The sequence below is a fragment of the Cotesia typhae genome, unplaced genomic scaffold, assembly GCF_013202065.1.
Source record: "Cotesia typhae breed Kobodo isofemale line unplaced genomic scaffold, CoteBio_Ctyphae contig_36, whole genome shotgun sequence".
Lineage (NCBI taxonomy): Eukaryota > Metazoa > Arthropoda > Insecta > Hymenoptera > Braconidae > Cotesia > Cotesia typhae.
In genome coordinates, this window is record NW_027423744.1 from 2,078,333 (window position 1) to 2,104,547 (window position 26,215).

The 26,215-nt window shown below is 26.3% G+C and overlaps 5 protein-coding genes across 7 annotated transcripts; 2 read left to right on the plus strand and 3 right to left on the minus strand.

Moving 5' to 3' along the window:
- Nucleotides 1–874: 874 nt before the first annotated feature.
- Nucleotides 875–6,212, minus strand: LOC141526732 (dual specificity protein phosphatase 3). 2 transcript variants are annotated; one of them, XM_074241812.1, is made up of 4 exons: nucleotides 5,807–6,212; nucleotides 5,094–5,266; nucleotides 3,071–3,294; nucleotides 875–1,552 (listed from the first exon to the last, which is right to left on the minus strand). In XM_074241812.1, the coding sequence occupies exons 1-4, from the start codon at nucleotides 5,834–5,836 to the stop codon at nucleotides 1,356–1,358; spliced, it is 624 nt and encodes a 207-aa protein (XP_074097913.1). In that variant the 5' UTR covers nucleotides 5,837–6,212; the 3' UTR covers nucleotides 875–1,355. The 2 variants fall into 2 exon arrangements, with proteins under 2 accessions (XP_074097913.1, XP_074097914.1); XM_074241813.1 differs by lacking the exon at nucleotides 5,807–6,212 and adding an exon at nucleotides 5,337–5,451.
- Nucleotides 6,213–8,444: 2,232 nt separating this feature from the next.
- Nucleotides 8,445–11,578, plus strand: Shrb (charged multivesicular body protein shrub). The gene is made up of 4 exons (XM_074241717.1): nucleotides 8,445–8,845; nucleotides 10,747–10,924; nucleotides 11,001–11,245; nucleotides 11,321–11,578. Exons 1-4 carry the CDS (start codon nucleotides 8,665–8,667, stop codon nucleotides 11,377–11,379), a joined length of 663 nt encoding a protein of 220 aa, XP_074097818.1. The 5' UTR covers nucleotides 8,445–8,664; the 3' UTR covers nucleotides 11,380–11,578.
- Nucleotides 11,579–12,482: 904 nt separating this feature from the next.
- Brf (Brf RNA polymerase III subunit) lies at nucleotides 12,483–15,435 on the minus strand. Its single transcript, XM_074241716.1, has 2 exons — nucleotides 15,075–15,435; nucleotides 12,483–14,999 (listed from the first exon to the last, which is right to left on the minus strand). The coding sequence occupies exon 2, from the start codon at nucleotides 14,976–14,978 to the stop codon at nucleotides 13,086–13,088; it is 1,893 nt and encodes a 630-aa protein (XP_074097817.1). The 5' UTR covers nucleotides 14,979–14,999; nucleotides 15,075–15,435; the 3' UTR covers nucleotides 12,483–13,085.
- Nucleotides 15,436–16,977: 1,542 nt separating this feature from the next.
- LOC141526773 (uncharacterized) lies at nucleotides 16,978–18,946 on the plus strand. Its single transcript, XM_074241858.1, has 5 exons — nucleotides 16,978–17,129; nucleotides 17,500–17,692; nucleotides 17,755–17,820; nucleotides 17,926–18,193; nucleotides 18,427–18,946. Exons 4-5 carry the CDS (start codon nucleotides 18,109–18,111, stop codon nucleotides 18,792–18,794), a joined length of 453 nt encoding a protein of 150 aa, XP_074097959.1. The 5' UTR covers nucleotides 16,978–17,129; nucleotides 17,500–17,692; nucleotides 17,755–17,820; nucleotides 17,926–18,108; the 3' UTR covers nucleotides 18,795–18,946.
- A 1,150-nt stretch (nucleotides 18,947–20,096) lies between these two features.
- Nucleotides 20,097–23,627, minus strand: LOC141526694 (uncharacterized). 2 transcript variants are annotated; one of them, XM_074241762.1, is made up of 2 exons: nucleotides 23,337–23,627; nucleotides 20,097–22,844 (listed from the first exon to the last, which is right to left on the minus strand). In XM_074241762.1, the coding sequence occupies exons 1-2, from the start codon at nucleotides 23,366–23,368 to the stop codon at nucleotides 22,361–22,363; spliced, it is 516 nt and encodes a 171-aa protein (XP_074097863.1). In that variant the 5' UTR covers nucleotides 23,369–23,627; the 3' UTR covers nucleotides 20,097–22,360. Both variants share the same exon structure in this region, with proteins under 2 accessions (XP_074097863.1, XP_074097864.1).
- Between the last annotated feature and the right edge of the window lie 2,588 nt (nucleotides 23,628–26,215).

Consider the following 26,215-nt stretch of genomic DNA (forward strand, 5'->3'; position numbering starts at 1 on the left):
AATTATTGTATTTTATTATGTATATTTTTGTACTTGCCATATGGCCATTATTGTATGGGCATGAAATAAATATCTATTTTTTTTGAAAAAAATTTTGTTAAAGTTGATGCATCATACCATAGTATGAAATTTTATTTAACCCAAAAATTTCATAGTCATAGAAAATACAAAAATCTCTACTTCGGTAATTTTTTCGTGGATAACTTTTGAATAGCAAGAGTAATTTCTGTGAATTTTACTTAAATTAAATACTGATAAAATAAACTCTAAATTATATTTTTTTTTACTTTTTATATTACAAAAATTTTACTCTTTTGGAGGAAGTTTGAAAACTACACGGATAACTTTAAAATTTAGTGTTTAAATATCTACTTCTATTTTGGATGCCGAATAACTTCTTTTAAATGAGAATTATGAGGCGTGCTTTTTGTATTTTCCAAAGTTTTAAAAATTTTTATCTTCATCGCGATTAAATCATATTGTACAGAGTAATAGATTATTACTCTCTAACTCTAAAACAGTGAAAATCACTGGAAATTAGTGTCTACATACTATTTCACAGTTATGTATACCACTTGGTATAACCACCTGGTTATCAGTTATAATACTTATAGCTGTGAAACAGTGAAATTCCATTGATTCATTTTAAAAGAGTAGATTGATTAGATCTTTTAATGAAACAATATTTTTTTTCCCCAAGATAAAATTTTTTAATTTTTTTCTAAATTTATTTTACTACGAAGATGACTACAGAGAGTGGAGCGAAGAACGCAAAGTGCTAATAGATACTTGACTAAGTTTAAAAACATAAAGGCGACAAATATTCAGGAAATATGGAATGCACGAAGTTGTGGGAAAATATAGAATTTAAAAATTTAAGATTAATAAGTTTTAGAATATAATTCATTTTATTATTATTACAAAATTTATAATTTAAATAAGACATAAATAGACTATATTTATCTATTATTACTACAATTGTGAATCACAAAAAAATACTGTTTTTAGTACGTTTAGTAGTTGTAAACATAGTAATTATAAAAGCAAAAAAATTAATAAAAATATTACTTTTAATAATTGTAAATATTTCAATTTTATACTAATCGTTAGACTAATAATTTTAATATTTTTCTAAACTTAGAATAATTAAAAAAAATTTGAAGGTAACTATTCCACGATAAAATTTTTAATAGTCACAACCATAATGATAAACCGATCTAGTTGAGAGATCCTTATTGTTTTTCTGTTTTTTTTTCTTTTTTTAATTATTACTTCTCTTTTTAATTATTTTTTTTTTCATCAATTTTTTTATCTAATATTAATTAGAAGCCATAGATAATTTTATTATAAAGGATTTAAAGTCGTCGACGACGTAATTGATTATCAAGCGCCGCTAATTGACGCAAAAATCCATCATTTGGATGAATGTCACGGCTTTTACGAATTAAGCGTATCGCATCTTCACATAGCATATTACGCTTAATCATCAAGAAAGCAATAACACATGTTGAACTTCTTGATATTCCCATCATGCAGTGAACAAATACCTTACCTAATCAATCAAGTTTGTTAAATAAGTAAATAAATTATTAATAAAAACATTTTTTGAAGGTATTATAAATTCTATTTTGTAGTCTTTTAATAATTTCAAATTTTGAATTCCTGAATCCTATTAAAAAAAAAATTAGGAAAACAGTTGACCCTAAAGGCCATCCCTGCAGCTCTCCGAGCTCAAAAAGATAGCTTTTCTATGTTTTTGAGCTTTTCGAGCTTAAAAGTCTTGTGGAGGTTTTATAAAACACTATTTTATGAATTTTTAAACCGCAATAACTTTTGAAATAATGAACCGATATTCACGCGGTTGGCGGTATTTGACACAGTTTTTTAAGCCTCATGAAGAATCTCTAGGCTTGAATTGATCGAACTAGATATTTCAGAGTAATTTGGAAAAAATACTTTTTTTCGTTTTCTTTCGTTCACATCTCTCGAATGAATCAACCGATTTCGACCAACTTGGCGGCGATCGACGTGGGTTTTTAATGTTAAAAGCTGATTAGTTTTTGGAAATGATCGGTAGAGCCCTTGAAAGTTATTCCAAAAATTGTCGGAGTTATGTTAAAAAAATTGAAAGAATGCTAATTTTGAAATTTTTCATTTTCGATAACTCCCGAACGAATCAATCGATTTTGACAGGACTGGTGGTATGTCACGTGGTTTTTCAAGTTTGAGAGCGGATTAATTTTTGGAATTGATTGGTGGAGTCGTTTAGAAATTATTCCAAAAAAAATAATTTTATTTTTGAGATTTCTCAAAATGTAGCGAACCGAATCGATTCAAATTTTTACGAAATTTAATGGCAATGGTACTCTTTGGATCGCCATCTATCTCGATCCGATCGGTCAAGCCGTTCAAAAGTTTTAAAAGTTTACCTACATACATTCATACAGCTGCACGGACACCATCGCGGGAATAGTCAGGACAGCTTCCTAGGTCCTCAAAACCGCAAGATCCGATGAAAACTCGACTTTCGCAAAACGAGGTAAAACCAATAACTTCCTAAATTTTTTTAAATTTTCAATTTTTCTTAGCGGGAAATTAAAAATAGATAATTTGTTTATTGATTTTTCCTATAAATTTTTGAAAATCACATTATAAATATATATGAAAAAACTTACAGTTTGTTTTGAAATAGACACCAAAAATTTTTTAGTCAGTATAAAGTTAGACGTATATTCTATAAATTGTTTCTCTTTAAATTATTCCTATAAAATATTTAATTTTCATATAATTACTTTTACACAGAGAAAATGAGTTCTCGAGCTAAGAATTTTTTGTTTTATGATGTTTAGTCTATTAAAACTTTTTTAGTCTTCTTCTAAAATTTTCTTGATGCAAGAAATGTTTTTCTATTGACAAACAGTCAGAAAAAAAAAAAAATTGTTTTTTGATTTACAAAACTTAATCTTCCAGAAAGTTTTATCAAAAGTAAATAATTCAAAATACCTTCAAATGTTTTGTTCATAAGCCAATAATTATATGAATTAATATATAAATTAAAGAGAAAACTCACCATTATTTTTCAGAGCTTCATCAATAAAATTAGCGACATCATTGAAATATTTACTTATATCGACAGTTGGTAAGTCGCTTACTGGTATTCCAAAATACTTGATTGGAGTATTTCGATAATAATGTTGATTTGTATTAACATGCCCAAAACGATTCCCTTCAGCAGCATTTAAAACGTGTGTAATACCAATTCTCTGCAGGTATGCTTTATTCTTTACAGTTTCCCTGTAATTGAATTAAAAATAATTTATTGCAGATAGTACTATTTAAAAAAATTTTTTTTAAGTGTAATAGAATGATTTTTAGTCAGTATTTAAAAAAACCAATATTTTAATAAATTTTCATTAAATAAAATTTCCAATTATACTTATTTTATAATCATTTTTACCCCCATGCAAGATATATATTTAATGATTTAATAATGATAATTGAATGTAATATATATTTGATCATTTTTAAGCAGGGATCTATTCTATTTCTGAGCATATCCACATAATTAAATATTTTCCTTCAAGGCCATGAAAAATGTAATAATTTGAAGAAAATAACTTGAAAAAAGTAAATTTTTCGATTAAAAAAACAAACTTTGAAGAAATGATAAAAAAAAGTACATCTAGAGTACAAAAAAGTACTAGAAGTCGATAAATTTATTCAGATTAATTTTTCTAACAATTTGCGGTGGGAATTCAATATTTTTCTCCATTAACAGGTTCAAGACTAAATAAAAAATGTATTTCTATGTTCATGATCATTATCTTAACTATGCCGAAAAAACGAATAACTCTAAGGAAAGACAAAACCACACAGAAAGAAAAATTTCTTGACTGGAGAACAAAATTCTTGGCTCAAAAAAATTTTCGGGTGCCTGAAAGAAGACCGAAGTTGTGTTGACCGAAGTAAAAATTTTTCTTGAAATTTTATTCTTGATAGAAGTAATTTTTTCTTTATTCAAATTATCATAAATAGTTGATACAATAAATTTTTATATTTTATCAAGATTTTTAGATACTTTAGGAAGCAGCGCCACCTACTTCAGCTGAGAAAAAAATTTTCTCATCTTGAGAAAATTTTTCTCTTGAATATTTGATACCCATTTTATTTTATTTTAGCGTGCAATTACACATATTGAATGCAAAAAAATTATTCAATATTATTTGATCTTCCCATTTGACGTTAGTCAATAAAAATATTAATGAAAATTTACTATCAAGATATTTAATTTTTTTGGAGCAAGAGAGAAATTTTCTCAAGACAAGAAAATTTACTTCTATCAAGAACTAAATTTTTTGGAGCAAAAGGCTGAATTTTTTCAGAACAAGAAGATTTTCTTGACTTAAATAAATTTTTTGGATCAAGATACGTAGTTCTTAAAGCAAGAGAATTAATTTTATTGGAATAAGTGAAATTTCTTGTGTCAAAAAACATTTTTTTCCGCTCAAAAAATAATTAGGAAGAAAAATATTTTCTTGGCTCAAGTGAACTTTTTTTTCTGTGCAGAAATGTCTTCTTGTCTGCAGAAACAAACTTCGTTTGTTATTACTGCAATCCGTCTCTGGGAAGAATTACCAAATGATATAATAAATGCAACTAGTCTTGAAGTATTTAAGAATAAACTATTTGACTACTTGTTTAAATTAGATATTTAAGTTATCGTACGCTAATATATTAAGTAAATCATTATAAGATATAATGATGGTAGTCCATAGTTCATCTCTTATGTGAGTAACCTATGAGGTTATTTTTATTTTTATTTTTTTTATTTTTTCTGTTAAATTAGCATCTCAGTTGGATCAAAATCTAGATTTACGCAATGTTTTAATCCTTACATAAAAATAAGTTAATAATGTTCACCATTATTTGTACTGTATGTTATCAAATATGTAATTTTGTATTTGCCATTTGGCCATTATATGCCTTGGCATAAAAATAAATATCTATCTATCTATCTTCTTTTAAATTTTTTTCGACCAAAAATAGAGTAATACTCACTTTCAAACAGTTACTGAAGTATATAAAAAACTTACGCATCTCCAATGTAAATATTTGGATAAACTTCATCACAATCTATATCCTGCGTGTAATTATGAACTTCATGTTCAAAACCTGGTATTGGTTTGAACTCACTTCTAGTATCTCTCAATGCCCGGGATAACGTTTGAAAAGTTGTTTCACCACCTTCCAGATGCTGGAGAAAATCCTACAAAATATAATGTCACATAAAAAAATTAGAAAAAAAGAATTTTATAAAATAAAATTAAAACAAATACTCTGTCACGATCTCTCCAAGTGATTCTCATTTTACAAATTTATTAAATTAAATGGTATAAATAATTGAAATAATCAATCAATTCAAGTTATATGTACAGAAGTATAAAGTTGTGAATACTAAAATGTTGAATATGAATTATCAAATATAATTTTTAGTAGGCGTATAATGAAAAATTTTATTTTTAAACCTTACGAAACAATCACTATATTTATTTTTATTTTTGTATATAATACTCGGAGTGGTAGCACAAAAAACAATACTAGAGTACAATCATGCAACATGAAATAAAAACATTTCTTGCTAGGAAATAAAAAAAATATAAATTTGAATTTTTAACCTCACAATGTCATGAATCATCATGAAGTTTTTTTTACAATTTATATTAAGTACTCCATAAAAACTTTTTTTCTTTATATGACAATAAATGATAATTTTAATTATGAAACAATTTCGTAAAAATAAACTTACTTTATGATGTGAACCGAAAAAACTCGCCATAATTTCTCAGTAAACACACGAAATTTTCACAAGTTTTACTTTAACATTAACTACGCAGTTCTTACAAAAATAATTTACATAAACTTGAAAATAACTGTACGGCTGAGCTATGCTAAATTATCTAATTAATTCCAATGACAATTGAGAACAAATCAAATCATTTACACCTCAGAATTACTTTATAAAAAAATACCTTTCAATAAATAAAAGTATTTACTATCGACAATAATTTAAAGAGATTATCTTTATTTTTATTAGAAAATTCAAGATCGAGTGATAGCTCAGATACTTGAAATTATCAGTGCAACATATTATTGATAATGCTTCGTTTGTGCAGTCACTTTTCACGCGCTCAAATCTCACGTGTGTATATTGACAATAACAAACACAAGCGCCATTTTTTATAAATTTTTATTGCTATGACGTTGTTATTATAATTATTATTTTTGTTATCATCATACTTCACTAATCTTAAAAGTGACTTTTCATGAAGTTAAAATATTTAACTCCTATTGGCTGCTTCAAAATGCATTGAGAAATTAAAAAATTTTGAAATTATCATTGGAGTTTTCGATTTTTGTACGCTTAATGAGACCGTGCTCAAAGTATTTTGATAAAAAAAAATTTTATCACTGAATTTAACATGATTTTTAAAAACAATCGGAATAATTTAGAAATATGGCATTAAAGTTAGCTGTCACCTGATTAATTTTAAATTTTATTTAACAATTAAATTAATTGTAAAAAATGATTTTTAAAAATTTGCATTTTTATTTTTAAAATTTCTAAATGTCAATTTTTTTTTGTAATTTTTTTGCCATAATTTATTTGTAAACAAAAGTTCTAAAAACAATCAAATATTTCCTAAATTAATTTTCATTTTAGAAATAGAGTACTTAATATTTATGAAACTAAAGTTAGCAGACGTCTAAAAATTTTTGATTTTTTTATTAATTAAATTACAACTAAAAAAATTTATAAAAAATTGCACTATATTTTTTCAAATTTTTTTTTACTGGTGAGAATTTTTGTTTTAATTTTTGAAGTGAAATTTTTCAAAAAAATTTCGAAAAATTTTGAAATGTCGGCTAACTTCATTTTCATTAAAATTTCCATTCATAAGACTGATATTTAAATTTTTTTAAGTTGATCAAAATTGTAAAAATGAAAAAAAAAAAAAAAAAAATTGTATCAACTTTTTTATTAAAAATTATTTTAAAACAATAGACATTTTAAAAATTTAACAGTTTTAGTTTTACATGACTGTGATTTATTGATAATATCAGTTAGTTTTGCGCCAAATCGGCTGTTGAGTAATTGTTTTTTTCTTCTGTTTATTTATACACATGATATTAAAATTTGATGACATTAAATTTAGCTGTCACTTGACAATTTTTAAATTTCTTTAAAAAAGTTTTGTTCTAAATAATTATTTTTAAAAATTGCATTTTTAATTTATTAAAATTTCTATCAGTCCATTTATTTAATAATTTTTTTTTGCCATAATTTAGTTAATAAAGAAAATTTTAAAAATTGTAAAGTGACAACTAACTTGAATGTCATTAAAGTTTGCAGTTACTTGATCAATTTTTACTTTTATTTTACGAAAAATTTTATTCCGAAAAATTATTTTTAAGAAATTGGATTTTTAATTTTTCAAAATTTCTGTATGTCAATTTTTTTCTAATTTCTTTTGTCATAATTTGTCAGTTAGAAAATTTTTTTAAATTATCGAATATCTGCCAAATTAATTTTCATTTTATACACATAGAATACGAAACAACAAAGTTAAAATTGCTGTACTTATCGTACTCACTGTACAACATTTGTTTTACAAACCTACTGCAGCGGCTTTTAAAATTATTATTTTGTATAGAAAAAAATTTGAATAAAGTTTGAAGTCACAAAACCATGTTTATAAATTTTTATGTTAATAAATTGAAAGGCCTTCTAAAAAAAAATTCCCCCAAAAAAAAAAAAAAACTTTTCTATGACATTAAAGTTAGCAGTTGACCATTTTTAATTTTATTTAACAAACAAATTTGTTCAAAAAAATTACATATAAAAATTGCATTTTTAATTTCTAAATGTTAATTTTTCTTCTCGTTTTTTCGCCATAATTTATTTGTTACACAAATTCTAAAAATTATCAAATATCTGTTAAATTAATTTTGATCCTTTTTCTTTTCCTCCAGAATGAAGTTTTTATAATTATGTTTATTTATTTAAATACGACTAAAAAATTTAACAAACTATCTAATTAATAAAGTGATTTTTTTATTTCAAAATAATAAGGAAAAACTAATCATGAAATAATATAAATATTCCAACAAAAATCGGATACATGCCGTTTTGAATTTCGCGCCAATATTTAAACCAATTAAATGTTGGAACTATAAATATAATAAGGCGTTTTCATGTAGAGATTACTGAATTTTTATAAAATAAGATTAAAAAAAAATTATTCTGCTAAAAATAAAAATAAATTGATATTTTATCTAATTAATAATAAAAGAATTTATTTAAATAATTTTAATCAGCAATTTATAAATAAAATGATGAATCATACCCTACCTATGACGTCACGCCGTCATCTGTATTTTTTTCACTGTTCAAAATGGCGATGGTCACTCCTGAGACTGTTGAGTCAATTATTTGTTAAAACATAAGAAATACGTCGCGATTATTATTAAAACCGTATTAACTACTTTATATTTGTTTACCTAAAAATATAATTAAGAATTTTGTCAAAAAGAATAATATAATTAAATTATAAGCAGTAAACAAAATATAGTGTCGTAAAAATCTGGTGCAACAAAGAATCCAAAATGAGTTTCTTTAGCAATTTATTTGGTGGCAATAAAAAGGCTGCTGCCCCAACAACCAGTGAAGCAATACAAAAATTACGTGAAACCGAGGAGATGTTGATGAAAAAGCAGGCGTTTCTCGAGAGTAAAATCGAATTAGAACAAAACACTGCCAAAAAAGCAGTGAACAAAAACAGGAGAGGTTAATTATCATTTCACCTTGCTTATTATAATAATAATTATTATTATTTTCAGTGGTCTAAACAATTTAAAATCATGACATTGAAATTGGCAAACACTTGACAATTTTTTAATTTTTTTGAATAATAAATTAGCTCTAGAAAGTTATCTATAAAAAAATTTCAATTTTAATTTTTTAGAACTTCAAAATATCGAATTTTTTAAATAAATTTTTCTCGCTATAATTTATTAGTTAAAAAATTTATATAAATCGTCAGATGTCTCTCAAGCTTAGTATCATTTAAAATCACATATAGTTTTTTTATAAGCTATGATACTGACTTTCATGATTACTATTTTAGATACTTATGATGCTATCCGTATGACAAATTAATGGCAACTATTTACTTTTTAAACAAATCACACACTGAAAAGTTTTTAGCTTGATTACATCTAAAGATTAAAAATATTGGCTTAAATTTTGGTTGAAAATTTTTATAAATTTACATTGAAATTATAAAAAAATAGTCTATATCTGTCACTGCTATTGCCACTTAAACTCCTTTGTTTATTGTCATAGTACTGGAGTCAGCAGACACTTGAAAATTTTTTGATTCATTCATAATTTTGTAAGCTTCAACTTAAAAATTTTTTTGAATTTCTTTATAATTATTTATTTATTGAAAAAAGTTCTTGTAATTGTTAAGCTTCAATTAATTTCAGTTTTATTTATTTTTACAACTAAATCAGTCAATTTTTATTTTTCAGTTCAAATTTATTTTCAATGGATTTTATGAATTAAAACTAGTTTTTACATTTTGATCCACAGGTTTATTATTACTTTTTTTACTTTTTAGAAAAATTAATTATTTTTAACATCATAAAACAAAAACGGGTAAATAGTTTTTAAAGAGCTATAGAAAAACACTGAAGTTGACAGATATTAAAAATCTTTTTGGAATTTTAGCAATTAAATTATTAAAAGAAAAATTAATTAAAAAGTTTCACATGTGAGAATTAATAAAAATTACAAGTGAAAATTTTTAGAAGCATTTTTTTATTGTATTTAATTTATTAAAAAAGTTTTTAAAATCTACAGCTGACCGTTAACTTCAGTATTATGCTATAAAAGCATATTTTTGAATCATTATAAAAAAAATGGTTATTTATAAAATTATAAATAATTATAAGTCTGTTATTTTAATAATAATAATTTTAAGTTAATTATACTGGATACAATTAAAGGAGTCTTCTGGTTTGACGCCTTGATTTTTGAGCATTTTTTTGTAAAGACCAGTGAAGAGATAGAACTTTGAATTTTTTATCGTTTATTTATTGGCTAATTGGCTTATCTGAAACAAAAAAACTCGGCGGGGTTTTAATCTGTATACTTAAATACACCGAGTGAACTACGATCAAAGAAAAATTTTAAAAATTGGATTTTTAACAGGCTTTATAACAAAAAATTCCGAATTTCATCTTTTTTTGTCAACTTTTTGATACAAAAAAAAAAATAGAACTTTAAAAAATTTTTCAAATTGTACGAATTAATATGACAATAAATTTAGCTGTCACTTGACAATTTTTTAAATTTCTTTAAAAAAAAATTTTGTTCTAAATAATTATTTTTAAAAAATTGATTTTTTAATTTATTAAAATTTCTACAAGTCCATTTTTTTAATAATTTTTTTGCCATAATTTATTTGTTGAAGAAAATTTTAAAAATTGTGTAGTGACAGCTAAATTTAATGTCAAAAATTAATGGTAAAAAGTTCAAAGTTTTATCTCTTGATTGGTCTTTACAAAAGAATTCCAAAAAATACTCAAAAATCAGGGCGTCAAACCAGAAGACACCCTTAAAAACCTGGCAAAAAAAAAATGATTCAAGATTGAAATGAAAATAATTTTTTATGAACTTTACAGTTGCCATGCAAGCTTTGAAACGCAAGAAGCGTTATGAGAAACAATTACAACAAATTGATGGTACCTTATCGACAATAGAAATGCAAAGAGAAGCATTAGAAAGTGCTAATACAAATACAACGGTACTGCAAACGATGAAAAATGCAGCAGACGCATTGAAATCTGCTCATCAACATATGTAACATTTTTTAGGCCTAAATTTTGGAATGAAACCATTTATTGGCTGTATTAATATATTTATTGTTTTTGTTTAGGGATGTGGATCAAGTCCATGACATGATGGATGATATCGCTGAGCAACAAGACGTTGCTAAGGAAATATCTGACGCAATATCAAATCCAGTTGCATTTGGACAAGATCTGGATGAAGATGAATTGGAGCAGGAACTTGATGATCTTGCACAAGAAGGGTTGGATAAGGAATTATTAACAATTACTAAGGACCATGAACTTCCGGACGTTCCTGCTACTGTTGAACCAGTCGCGCCAGCTAAAACAAGTGAGTTATCAAATTTGTAATTAAAATTTTTGTTCAAAATTAATTCAACGGTAAATTTATATTTTTCATTTTTAGAAACAAAAAGTAACGAACACGACGCTGATTTCAAAGAACTCGAAGAATGGGCCTCGTAGATTGGATGGTTAAAAAGAAATACAAAAAAAAATTAAGTTATTTATCAAAATACATTATCTTAAGCTTTGGAATAATCATCAGATAATTGTAAAAATTATGATTTAAAAAAAATGATAAAATATTGATGAAGCTTTTGCTATTTTATTATTTTACTTTTAGTGTAAATAGCCTGTCTAATTAAATACATATTGATCAATATTTTTATCGTTTATTTTTTGAAATTCACTACTGAGCGATTAACAAGTTTTAAAAAGCCAGAAATTTTAGCTTAATAGATTCATATGAAATAAAACTTATTGTTGATTATTGTTCATATTTTTAATGGATAAAATTATAAATTTTAAAAAAGTATTTTATTATTTTTTTAAGTTTACTCACCATTGTATTATAAATCCGTAAGATTTTTACAGCAATTGTTTTTTTTTTTTGGCTGTTCACGGAATGTTTTTTAACCATTTTTACGGCTTTAAAGACTTTATTCGCTTGTAAAAACACAAGGACATTATTTAATATAAACCTTATGATTTTTAGAATTAGCAAGGCAAAAATTCTCTGCTTTACTTTTTTAAGAGCCTCTAACAATTTATTGAAAATTATGATATAGTTACGATTAATCAGTGACCTTATAATATAAGTAATAAATAAAACGCCACAAAAATATTGTTTATTAAAATTATTATTTACATATAACTATCACCAGAAATAAATATAAATTTGTAAAAATTAATTTTATAAGTTTTATTTTAAATTATTTTTAAATAATATAAAAATTTGAAAATTTTATTGCTTATAGTGGAGTTCAGTTTGAAAAAATAAATTTATCTTTTTATTATGAATGAAAATGCAAATTTTGTCTTATATATATATATTTTGCACATCAAAAATATCAAAAGTTTCAAAACTTAAAATATCAAATAAGTATTTGAAACAATGATTTATTTTATATAGAAAAAGAAATAACTCCGATAATGATAATCAATAATAATATTTATGTCAATACTAATCATAAAGTAATTGATGTATTTTAATTACCTCATTAAATTTTAATATTTTTTATTTTCTATTTAGGATAAGTAAAATTTTGTTTTATAATATCAATAGATTTTTAGTATCTACAATGGATTAACAAAATTGTTTCCATGATTATTTTACTAAAGCATTCAATAAATACAATAATCTTATAAGAATACTTTGTATTCTTAAACTGATACGTAAATTTAAGAATATTTTTTTTAACAAATGAAAAAAAGTTTGATGGAATCATCACGATCAAAATTAATTCGAAGTAAAAAACGTTTAATTCGGAAATTATTCATGCAATAACTCATGTTAAAAAAATCGTCTTAAAATTGTCGTTTGTTTAAGACCTTAAACGTGACACAAACCAAGACTATTTTAAGATTTTTTTGAGATGATTTTTAGATTATTTTAAGACCCTCTATAATAATTTTCCGGAGCTGTCGCTGTGATATCGTCTTATTTTTATAACAAATTCGAGAACCAAATTTCAAAAATCTGCTCTCGGAATTTTTTTTAGTATCTTAAAAAAGTCTTGGTTTGTGTCACGTTTAAGATCTCAAACAAACGACAATTTTAAGACGATTTTTTTTTACACGGGAAAATAATATTGATTATTGCAATAATGCTAAAAAATGATTATTAAAAACTTGAAAAAATTTTTCTCAACGTAGAGAAAGAAAAAAATCTAATATTCTTCACCTTCATAATCATCCGCATAATCATCAAAATCATCTTCTTTCGAGTATTGTTTTAAAATATTCCTTGCAGACAAATGTTGATCATCATCATCATCATCATCGTCGTCATCATATTCATCATCGTAATCGTAGCCTACGTTATCTTCTTCATCTTCAACTTGTTCTTCAGCATCAGCTTCTTCGTGATGTTCTTCGTCAGTTCTCATATCCACCACTGATTTAGAATCTTTATCAGCATTTTCATTTTCCGATACACTATCTAACCTATTTCTTGCAGTTTCTTCATTGGCATCTTTTTTACTATTACTCACCGTATTATTCTTATTAACTTTCAATGTTTCTAAAACATCATAATTAATTTTCAACGATATTCTCTTCTCTTGCAATATTTTTTCAATAGCTTCGCCAGTAGTATTAGCTGGTAGAGACTGTTTTTTTTTGTTTCCAGTTCTTCGTTTTTTCTTTTCCGGCTTTCCTTCTTCTATAGCTTTAAGTCTTTTTTCCTCTTTTTCTTTTTGTAATTCCAAATATTCAGCGTTCACAGAATTCCACATAACTGTTTTCTTGCCAGCTTCTGTTTCTGATAAAATATAACTATCCAACTCATCATCATCCAATCCATTAAGATCTATCTCACCTGACCCATTATTGAATTTATCAATTTTATCACTTACTTCTCTAGCATTGCGTGAATCGTTAAATGAAGATGGTAATCCCATCGAGGCTATGTCCGGTCCCAACTCAATATTACTGCTCTTTAATTTTCCGTCAGTTTTATCGGAATTATCTTCCAAACAACTCTGAATAACCTCCACGGTATTTTCATGTATAAAACGATTTGTCTCGATGTCTTCAGTATTACTGAATTCACGGGATCTTTTCCTCGATATTTGGTGCTGACTGAGTTGTTTATCAATTTCATTTTGCAGATCGTCAAACTCTTCATCGATATTTTCTAACTTTTGTAGACGCTCGCGGTCTTTTTTCCGAGTTGCTTTGAACGCCGGTGGATCTTGTTCTTCTTCCAAATCAACAGTCATGAATTCATCTAGCGTCAACGCGCTTGATGGAGTATCACCGAATTCAATCAATCGCTTGCGTAGTGTTGATTCATGCACTTTAACTATTTTAATAATATCACTGGGTGTACGATTAAACTCATGCAATCGTGCTGCTATCAATAAAGCAGCTCCACACAAACCTGATGGTCTTCTACCACTGTGAATACTGTCACGCTTCATCCTAGTAACTAATCGTGATGCAGTTGTTGATACTTCGTGAGTTTTAGCTCCAAAATCTAGTTTGCTCGCATAACGAATTATATATAAACAGGGGTCCATTGAAGGCATTGTCAAAGAAAATGCAGTAATAAATTTTAAATACGTACGTCCTAGTTCATAAACATCTATTTGAAGTACGTCGCTAATGTCAATTAATAAATGTGATGTTCTTTCTGTTCTGCATGTTATGTAAACACATGCTGCGTGATTGTGGGCTTGTTTTCGACCACGGGTTAAATTTTTAGCTAAGGCCATTTTATAAAAATTCACCGACATCTCAATGTTGTATGGTTTTAAATGTAATTGCTGACATAAATGAGTTATTCCTTTCCGTGCATTCTGAATTGTTATTTCATGAGACTCTTTGCTGTTGATTCGGTAACCACCGCCAAAACCCGACGCTGAACCTGTTGAATCGCTTGCTACAAATTGACCCACGACCATCATGTTACCTGATGAAGTTTCTTCGAATGAAGTTTCGCTTACAATTAGTTGGTCTTCGTAGACCACTCCACATGCTGTGCATACGGAGTCTCCACGAGATGGATCCGTTTCGATGTCATTGGATCCACAGCTACGACATTTAGCTGACGACGACATGATTGCTGCTTATATTGACACCTAAAATTTAATTTACAGTTGAAATTATAACAATTACTATTGCTATTACTATAATTATTAATATTATTTATATACTTAGTCTCTAGGATTATTATATGTGATGATTATTCAAATGTTCAGTGAAATTTCAACAGATTGTATTTTTGTTTACACGATAAATCATTCATTATTGTTAAATTTTCTAAACGAATGTCTTTTTTTGCACAGACTATTTTATCACTTGAACTTAATTTATTTGTACACTTAACATATTTTAATTATTTATGAGCAGTATTTGTTTGTAAGTTAGTTAAATTAAGGCTAATGCATTAGATAGAAGAAATTTAACGCGTAAAAAACGTCAAACAAGTGTGTATCACTCTCGATATAAGCCGCGAAAAATAGAGGTCTCTATTCTCCTTGATGTAAACATTGAATATGTGTGAATGCGCATGCGTGAAACGATTTATGTGGGTGACATTTTGTAATTTATAGCTACTGTTTTGAAATAATTTATGACATTAAAGTTAGCTGTCACTTGACAATTTTATAATTTTTTTTTTTAAATAAATTTGCTCCAAAAGATTACATTTGTAGTTTTTTAAAATTTCTAAATGTCAATTTTTGAAGTGAAACTTCTTTGCGCGCGTGAGGGTAACATTTCAAGGTTGCGTCACAATAATAATAATAATATGAGCATCACAATAATCATAATATGTCACATTAAAAGACGCATATATGTACGTAATCGAAGAGAAAAAGATAAAGATATAAAGGAATTCTATACTTTTACACTATAGAAATGTTATTTTCATGTGCACATGCGTTGTATTTTAGATTGTAGGTACACTGCTCTTAAATGTTATTATTATTATGTATTTTATAACCTCGTGTTTGTTTATACTGTTTTATTAACGTTTTTATTCAGATATTTTAATATTCGACACCATTAAGTAACTTTTTATATGAAAAATTTAGTCTGCAATTAAATAATAATCCTAACATGTCGACAACTAAATACGGAACCACAATAGATGCCATTTTTACACGATATTTAGAAAATATTGAAATAAGAACTTATGTTTCATATTTTAGTTACCATACTAGAATTCAAATTTGCGCGCGTAAACGCGCGCCTTACTGTAGCGTTTGTAGAGAGCCAGAAACGTCCTCTTGTGGAATATGGAACGAAAAACAATATAAGTAAAATTGAGAAAGGAAAGCGAGGAAATTTATCGTAAAATAGTTATTAGAGTGAATTGAATGTAGAATTTAATATCTTTCGAGACGATCATCCATTAATGACATTAAATGTCCGAAAATTACATCACGATTGAAATTTCAATCAAATGACATATTGTTCGAAAAAATTTTTAAATTATATGCGTATTACTGATGGAAAATTTAATGACAAAATTGATTGCTGATGACTGTTGATAATGTAAATTTCACGTCAGCTGAATTGGTAAAACAGAAATCTTTAAATGAAACAGAGAGTGCGTAGCTTTTGGCTCTAATAATTGAAGTGTTGAAAAATTTATTTATACAAAACATTACAATAATAACTTATTATTGCAAGTAAAATAATGTTATAAAAATTATATTATATTAATCATCACTAATTAAAAATTATTATTCAATGAAATTATTTGTTATTAAAAATCAATGAAGTACACAGTAGATATTGTTTTTCTTTTTTATTTAATACTAATACATAAAATTATATTTATATTATTTAAATTTTAAATATAATATAAAATCATATTTATATTATCAATCAATAAAATGTTAACATTAGCTCATACAAGTGACAGGTTGTTTATTAATTTTCATGTATGAAAATAATATGTTCTGGAACATTGTTTTCAATTTCATCGATGGCAATATATAAATTTTCGTTTATTGCAACTGGAAAAATACAAGCTTAATTAGTTTTAGAATTATTAAAATTTTACAGGCTTTTCCGGTGATTACCATTTTTGGAAAGACATGAATGCAGACGTGGTTGTTGAAGTATTGAATCAACTGCGTCAATCATTTTTAGGTGTTGGAAATATTAAACGTATTTATACGGATTTATGCTTCAAAAATTGTTTACGAAGAGCTTTTCCACAAGCTGAAGTTATTAGTACATATGACAGTTTTGCTCGTGTAAGTAGATTTTAACTATTTGTTGATATACTACTGTTTTAATACAATTAAGTAAACTGTATGAATCAAATAATACATTTAACTATTCTTTTTATAGCATTGACTAGTAGATAATAAAACTTTCATAATATAATTAATATAATTTTCAATACAAAAAAAAAAAAAAAAAATACTGTTCTCTCATGTTCATTCTATCTTAAATTTTTATTTGTAAATTGTTCATAACTTTTTGAAATTATCGACAGAGTTTTAAATTTTGGTGGACAATTATCACATAATTGAATTTGTCAACATTCTAAAATATCATTTTTTACGCATGAACATCCTTAAATTAAATAAAAAAGTTTTACTTCAATATCGATTTTTTTAGATGATTTATCAGCAAGCAATTGATCATGGTGTCGATTTCCACGACATTAATCAAAAAGAATTTTTATGAAAATCATGGCGCTTACTCTACTTCCTGAAGATATGGTAGCCGATGCGTTTAATCAGTCGGTCAACGCTTTGAGCCCTTCAAACTGTCTGGCGCTGCAGGCTTTTATTAATTACATCGAAAATGGGTATATTAATGTAACTGAGTTGATAAATTTCTTTAACTCTCCAGATGCGTTTACTAATGCAGGGATTTTGGCAAAACAAGATCTACAAAACCGTGTAGGAGTTAATCCTACCATTTGGAATTTCATGAGTAAGTTAAAAAAAAAAAAAAAAAAAAAAACATTGATCTAATAGGCTATCTCTGCAATTTTCGAGCTCAAAGAATTCGAAAGATATTTTTTTTTTTTTGTTCCAGAAAAATATATTTTATACATGAATACCATGAAAGCGGATTTAAATAAGCTCCGGCAGAATCCAACAGCAACAATTAATCGATTCCCTCGAGCTAACAATTCATGTGTAAAAAAACGTTATTACGCCGATTGTGGACACTGCTGAATCGAGGTGAACTTTCTGCTGATGATTTTTAGAAAGAACCATGCATCTGCAAGAGGATTACTGCAACGGATTAATTTTCAATGATGAATTAATGCTTGCACAGCAATTAATCATCATCGAAAATGGTAATAATAAACTATTATTCATAAGAGTTAAATTAATTGAGGAGATCTTAGCAAAGTTGATAATAAAAGTATATTGATTTATTATCAACTTCGCTAAGATCTCCTCAATTAATTTTCTATACTATATTATCATTGCCACTAGACTCTCCTTAATTAGTGTTAGTTGATCAACATTGACTTCATCTTCATTAATTACTGATATTTTATTTCCGTTTCTTTTCATTTTTTTATAGATCTAATTGTGAACGAAGAGATTCTTGAAATGATGTGCGCTATTTGTAGCTTGAATCCGGTTGAGATTGTTTGTCTTCGCTGTCTACATACTCAAATGTGTGGAGAATGTTCCGAGAACATAAGAAATGCAGCAGGAGATAGGAACATTCAGTGTCCTTTTTGTAATCTGCCTGTCCCATTTGAACAAGGTCTACTTCGGCAAAATTTTGACGGCAGCGTTTTGATGATTTGCGAGCAGTGTAATGTAAGGGAAATATCAATTGTGTGTACCGTGCTTACACATTCGTTTTTGTCAGCACTGTTGCAAAGAAATCATTGCAAGCGGTGCTTCAAGATGTCCTGCCAGCGACCACGAAGTGAGATTTGAAAAAGGCTACTTTCCGTAAGAAAATGTAATCAAGTCTATAATCAAGATTAACCCTTTTTATCATAAACAGTTTTTTAAATTTAATAAAAAAATCATAAATTAAATTTTGTTAAATTTAATAATAAATAAATAAAAATTAATATCCCTTGTGGAAAAATTTCTCAGAATAAACTCGAAAAAATTTTTATTTAGTATGAATAATAATTCTGAAATTTTTAAATTCTCTTAGAAATTCTGAAAAAGTATTATTGAGTCAAAAAAACTTTTTATTTGACTCAATAAGTCAGAGTATTTGCAAAATTTGGGACTCTGCCAGAAGAGTTAGTAAGAGTTAATTAAGCTTATCGTAGAAAAGTTGTGTGGCTTCGGAAAAAGTTATTCAGAGATTTTATGAGTAATTAAAGCTTTCCATGAAAAATGTGTGCGGCTGCTGGAAGAGTTATTCAGAATTATTCTGAGTTATTAAGATATTAAGTAGATAATCAGTATCATTTTAAAAGAAATATTCAGAGTTCTTATTTGTTAGTGAATCTTTTAACAGATAAATAATATGGGAATAAAAAGAATTATTTAGAGTTTTTAGACTTCATCAATACTTCCATCAGAAAATTTTTGTAGTTTCTACAAAAACTATCCTCAATTTTTACCAAAAAATTAAATTCTAAGAAAAAAAATTTTGTTATAAAAAATTTTTGTTTTCTTAGGCTTAAAAGTTTTTTGTTGAAGAAAAAGTGTATGTTAATACAATTACTTATTAAGGTGATTAATTAAAATTTATATTACTTCTATATATACATATATAATCCAAGTTTAAATATAATTTTGATACTCATTTTCATTTTATTTGTAATTTTCAATTTTTAAAATCAAAATTTTTTTTTACTTCTCGAAAAAATTTTCAAAGTTTAATAATTCAATTATTTTGTTATCTAGTTCTCATTTCCAATTTATACATTTTCAAATTTTATGAATCTAGATAGTTATTTTCATTTTATTTTTAATTTTCAATTTTCTAACTAAGTTGGAAGAAATTATTACAAATGTATTGATCATTTCATCCCAAATTGATTACTTTTGACCCAAAACCCTCATTAATAGGCTAAAACGTTGTCATTTCTGTCAATCACATAATAAAAATTGCAGCTTTTTATCGATTCTTTTACCCATCTCTAAAAAAGTTAAAAATCTTTGAAAGTATTGGATTTGATAGTTTTAAAATTGCTAAAATTTTTTAAATAACTGACATATCAGGGTGTCCCTGTATTTAACTTTTTGTTCTTAAATGCACAAAAAAAAAAAAAAACAAAATTTGCGAAAAACTGTAGGTTTCTCGAAGTAAAACTAACTTATTATTTTGTATCATCAAATAAAACTTTATTCAATTTTACAATTATCTTCGTAAGACTCGGAGTACACTGACTTCTTGTTTAATTACATGCAAACCGAGCGGTTTCGAATTCACTTGGTTAGCATAACTTGGAGGCAATAAAAATTCAGATTTAAAAATAGTAAACTTAGGAAAATCAACGGCTTAAAAAAAAACTACAAATTTATTGGAATTTGACTTTTGAAAATTGTTTTTTTTTCTCGGAAAAACTGCATTTAAAACACGAAAATTAAAAATCAAACATCTTGATTCGTAATTTTTTTAAAAAGTTATAGCTATACGAAAATATAGATGCAACACAGTATACAAAAATTTAGAATATTTGATGGAATAAAAAATTGTTAAAATAAGTTTCAATCGTCACATCTTACTTGTACTCTATCAGCTTTAATTTTTTATATTTATTGAATCCATCACTACAATATTAATATAAATATATAAACATTAAATTAATCTCCGTGGCATCCCTGCGGAATGAAAATTACAAAATGCTTATTTTGTGTAAATGTAAGAATACACGGATTTACAATCATTTCTATTTCACAAAAATCTAAATTATTGGTGATCGAACATTCTTCGATATGGTGAACGATTACATCGCTTGATGAATTATAATATTTCTTCAACATCACAACTTCATTATAAAAATAAATAATTTTCTATCATTTTCACTGCAATTAAAATAACAAATGTTTTGAATTATGCCTACTTTACCATCTTTCAATAGTACTACAGAATCATTTACTTTTTGGCATAGACGATAAGTTTTCGATGTATACCGAGTACTATTGTATATAAATCTATTAAATGACTTGCATTCATCAGATCTGTTCACAAATCTTCTCTCTTTGGAATTCAAAACATATTTTTTTCCTTTCCCAATCAAGATACAACCATTCACTTCAAAAGTGTTCTTTAAGTGTCCTGTTAAATTTTTCTCACAAAACTTGAAGAATTCTTCACTTAAGTTTATTTTATTCTTCAACGGCAATAGTGCTTTCTTGAATAAATATCGCCTTGCAATTTAAATACTTATATTATTAGGACTCTTTTGTAATAGTAATAAGAAATGATTTTCATTTTCGAAAATGAAAGTGTTGTGGAATTGTAACGGTCCTAAGTTAAAAACACTGTGCGGTATATGAGTAAGTAAATGAACATTATATGTCATTGATTTTTCACTGAAGTGTTCCTGATAATATACTACGTACTTGATAATTAGAGTTTCAGCTATTTTTAGGTCATCATTTGTAATTTTGTTGCTAAGTAAAATACATACTGCTTCTACCAAAAGAGCTAAATGATTTACATATTTCTGAGGAAGAATTCCTTTGAGGCAGATTACGGAATAAAAAAGCAGCCATGAGCGCCATTCTGTTGCTTTCCACATATCTCTTTCGGTTAACTGTCTTGGTGATCGCGTTATGCAACTGGGATGTTTAAAATCTAGGAGTTTTTATTTATTGCTTCAAGTTGGTTTGGATTACCAACATAGTACTCTTCACCAAATGACGATATCAATATTTCAGTGTGCTGATTTACTACACCTAGTAGAAGGGCATGCATGTAGTCTGGTGACATTCCATCAACTAAATTAAAATAATTTAAATTCATCAGTGGTGATGGTCCCCAAACACCCATAATATCATTACCATATTCGTTCGCACTCGCAAGTACCATATTTGCTTTGATTGACTCGTCAGTTTGAGATTTTGGGACATTAGTGGATATTGGGAACTTTAGATTGTTATCGACACGTTGTGTTGGATGTTCACATAATGTGCAACCGTAGGTCCCATTGTATTGCTTCATGTTGAGGATTTTACATCTAGCAACGGAGTCAGTCACAGCACACAGTGGAATAAACTTGCTGGTTATTGTTTGATCTCCCAACTTCCATTTGACACCTTCATCGGATAATTTATTAGCTTCATCAACAAACGGTTTTAAAAAAGTAACATGTCTGGTTCTTTTTTATCAACCCATAGTCCCGTCATAATCATATGTTTTGACTGTAATTTTGACGGTAACTCATTAATACAAGCGAATATAGGCCATATCGAAAGTTTGCTCGACTTCGATGGTTGGCACCCATCCGTGTTAAAGGTGTACGTGAAATTATATTTATCCGAAGGAGAATTAAGTTGCATTGATAATTTCTTATACACATGACCATCACTCATACTGTGCAAATCATTTTCTGACTCTTTTTTTGATTGCATTGGAAACGCTTCATTACAACTTGTTGAACTTCAGGGTCTTCTAATGTTGATTTTAATTGTAAAGAGATGTAAAACGTCAAAAAATAACCAATATCTGAATCGATACCATTATTATTGCTAATTTCGCATACCAAATTTTTCTTATCGAATTTCTCCTTAGCACCGAAATAACAGAAACACTCGTCACAGTACGGATGATATACTACTATATTTTCATTCAACTGCAGTGTTTGAAATATCTTATACTTTGAAGCAGGAACTACATTGTTTTGAAATAACGTATTAATCAATGATAGGATTGCAGTTATAGTTTTCCAGGTAAGTGATTCTTCAGCTCCAAGTGTTAGTGTCATCAATAATGCTTCTCCATGTGTAATAGTCGTGCAACCACAGAGGGTTTTTTTCATAATCATGATCAGTGCAATTTCTTTTATCATAATACTGTAAGTAAAAAAAAGAACAATTAATTACATTTTTTTATTGTATTCATCAATATAACGACCAAGGAACAAAATTGTAAATAAAATTTAAAGAGAAGAGATGTTGTTAAACCATGTTCTCACGATACGATGAATTGAAGTATTTAAATTTTACCGCATGTATGAATAATATTGGTTTAAGATCAAAAATAAATAAATTACATAAAGAGCACATCTCATTATAGGTGATTACTAATGAACTTTGAATATTTTTGATCACAAGCTTTTTATAACGATTTTCTTTCCATCACAAATTTACGATATTATTTACTTTTGAGTTATTATTACACTCGATCATAATTATTTCATCTATTTAACTCAATACTAAATTTAAAAAAATTTTTTTAAATGCAAAATACCGGGATAGTAATCAGTGAAGACAACGTAAGTATTTCAATTTTTATATGATTAAAATATAAGCACAATAAATTCTTTTACAAAAATCCATATTTACCTGACTAGGCTCATCAATATAATCCATATCATAATCTACAGCTGATGGCAAGTCTTCAGCCTGTGAAAAGAGATAAAGTTATTTACACGAAAAAAAAATTCCAAAAATTACTGTTTTTAACGTAATGTAGCGCCATTACGAAAACTTTGTGAAAGTTCATTTAAAAATTTTTCTAAAAGAAATTAAAAAATAAAATTTCAAGAAATCCATGTCTTACTGCCTAGCCTTAAAACAATAAACAAATACATGGTTAATATGTAAATTTTAACGTAGAGATCATAGTACTGAAGTTAGTCGTCAGCTGTCAATTTTAAAAATTTTAATAACAAATCAATTACAATAAAAAAATGCTTCTAAAAATTTTCACTTGTAATTTTTATTAATTTTCACATGTGGAATTCTTTAATTTAATTTTTTTACAATAATTGCATTATTATAAAATTTTGAAATAATTTTTAATGTATGCCGACTCCAGTGTCATGAGAGATCAGTATTTTAAAAAGTAAAATTTATTTTAGTTTCATGGTACAGTTTTTAACAAATAATTTACATGTTTTAAAAATTAAAAGTTAAAAACAGCAAAAATTGAAATTATTCTGAACTATGTAATCGTTTATTCTTTAAAAAAAACTACAATTTAAACGGAAAAAATAATCGGCAGAGGCAACCGATTAAAATCGGTAGAGATTACGGATTTTTTTTTCGGAAGAGGCTACCGATTGCTAATCGACATCCTCTACCGATTTTAATGGGCTGCCGCGACCAAAAAATCGGTAGCATCTACCGAACAAAAAATGGTTTCTCGGACTTAATTCGGACAAGTCAATGATTTTTTTTTACTTTAAATTTTCTATTTTTTAATTTTCAAAAAATTGCTAGCTCTATTTTTGAATATCTAGAACTTTTTGAAAATTAAATTTATAGGGGAAAATTCTGTATTTAATTGTTAGAGAAAACTATTTAAACATATCTTTATCGTTATTTTTAGATTTATTTGTTTTTTCCCTATTTTTTTAGATTTTCGGAAAAAACTGAGAACTTTTCGATAATTGTTATTTTTAAATTTATTTTTTTTTCATATCAAACGTCGAATTACTTAAAATTTTCTGAAAGTTGGTTTTGGATCTCTATTTTTATTTTTAATCCAAATGGAAATAATCGAAAAACATTATTTTTTTCTCAAAAAATCAAGATTAAGAATACACGGAAAGAAAAATATGGAAACTATTCCCTTAATTATAGGAAATTTTTCCAGAATTATGGAAACAGTTCCCATAACGATAGGAATGATTCCCTAATGGTGTAGAAATGGTTCCTATTATTATAGGGACCATTCCTACATTATTATGGGAACTATTCCCACAATATTATAGGAAATATTCTTATAATGATATAGTAATGGTTTTTATACCATTATGGAAATCATTCCCAAAATAAAATAAAGATAAAATCTTCGTGCGAATTTTTTCGACTAAAATAAATTTTTATTGTACTGAAACGAGTTTCAGTGGTAAATTTATCTTTTATCAGGATAGAAAAATTCAAATTTGTATAAATAATTTTTTTGTCGACTATAAAAAAATCAGACTGAAAATTATTCAAAATTAAAAAAATTTATAAGAAAAATGTTGTCTCCAAGATAGTAGTATGATAAAATCGGTTTTTTTACTAAAATTTAGCAGGATAACTAGGAAAGAAAAATTAGAAAATATTAATTATTCAACTAAAACCAATTTTAGAAAAAAAAAAAAAACGATGAAAATAAATTTAAAGTTTGAATAATTTCGGAAGAAATTAAAAAAAACTTTTCTATAAATTTAAATTTCAAAAAGTTACAGATATTCACGAATAAAAACACCAATTTTTTGAAAATTAGAAAAAGAAATAAAAAATTGAAAGTCATAAGAAAAATTATTTACTTGTCCGAAATAAGTCCAAGAAACCACTTTTTGTTCGGTAGATGCTACCGATTTAATCTCTACTGGTTATTTTTTTTTCCTTATATAAGTTTAACTCGCTAAGGAAATCGTAATAAAACAACAAAATACATTCAATATAAACAAAAATCAGATTTTTATGTTTTCAAATAATTGTTTATTAAAAATTTACATATTATTTTAACTTATTAAAAAGTCACGGCATATATTATTAATATACAATAAAAATGAAGGAGTAAAAAAATATCAAAACAGTTAAAAAAACGGGTTCTTTACAACCCAAGAGAATGATAATTAAAAAAAGATTCCGTTTATTTGAAATTTATGAAAATGAATTCATATTCTGACCTGGATACATGAGATTTCTAATAAGTAAATTATATCAATTGAGAATGTATCCTACAATTTAATTTTCAGTACTCAATTGAAAGAATTTAATATTCTTAATTATTGTATAATAGTTCTTATTATGAGAATACTAGAGTCAACTACATTGAGTGGTAAATATAACCATCTAAATGGTAAATTGTAAGAATTACCGTTATTTAAATTGTAAAAAGTACAATAGAAAGATCGTTGACAATACCATAAAATTCTCTCTGTGTGCCTTTTATTGTAATAAGAGATTGTTAGATGATCTTTCATTTTTTTTTTTAATAAGCTCTATACGTACACTAAAAAAATAAATTGGTTGTCATAATAAAAGTCATAACAGTTGTCATAATAAATCTCATTTGTAATGGTAAGTAATGTGAATATGTTTCTAAAAAAATAATGTCACTTGATAAGAAATTTAATATCTGCTTGATCCCGCAGATCAATCTTTAAAATATCTTGTCACTCTTTTACTTTCTGGAAATAAAATTTTTATAACTAAAAAAAAGTACAGTTTTCTTTCAATCAATTATTTAATTAGTGAAGTTATTGTCTATTCTCAAAATT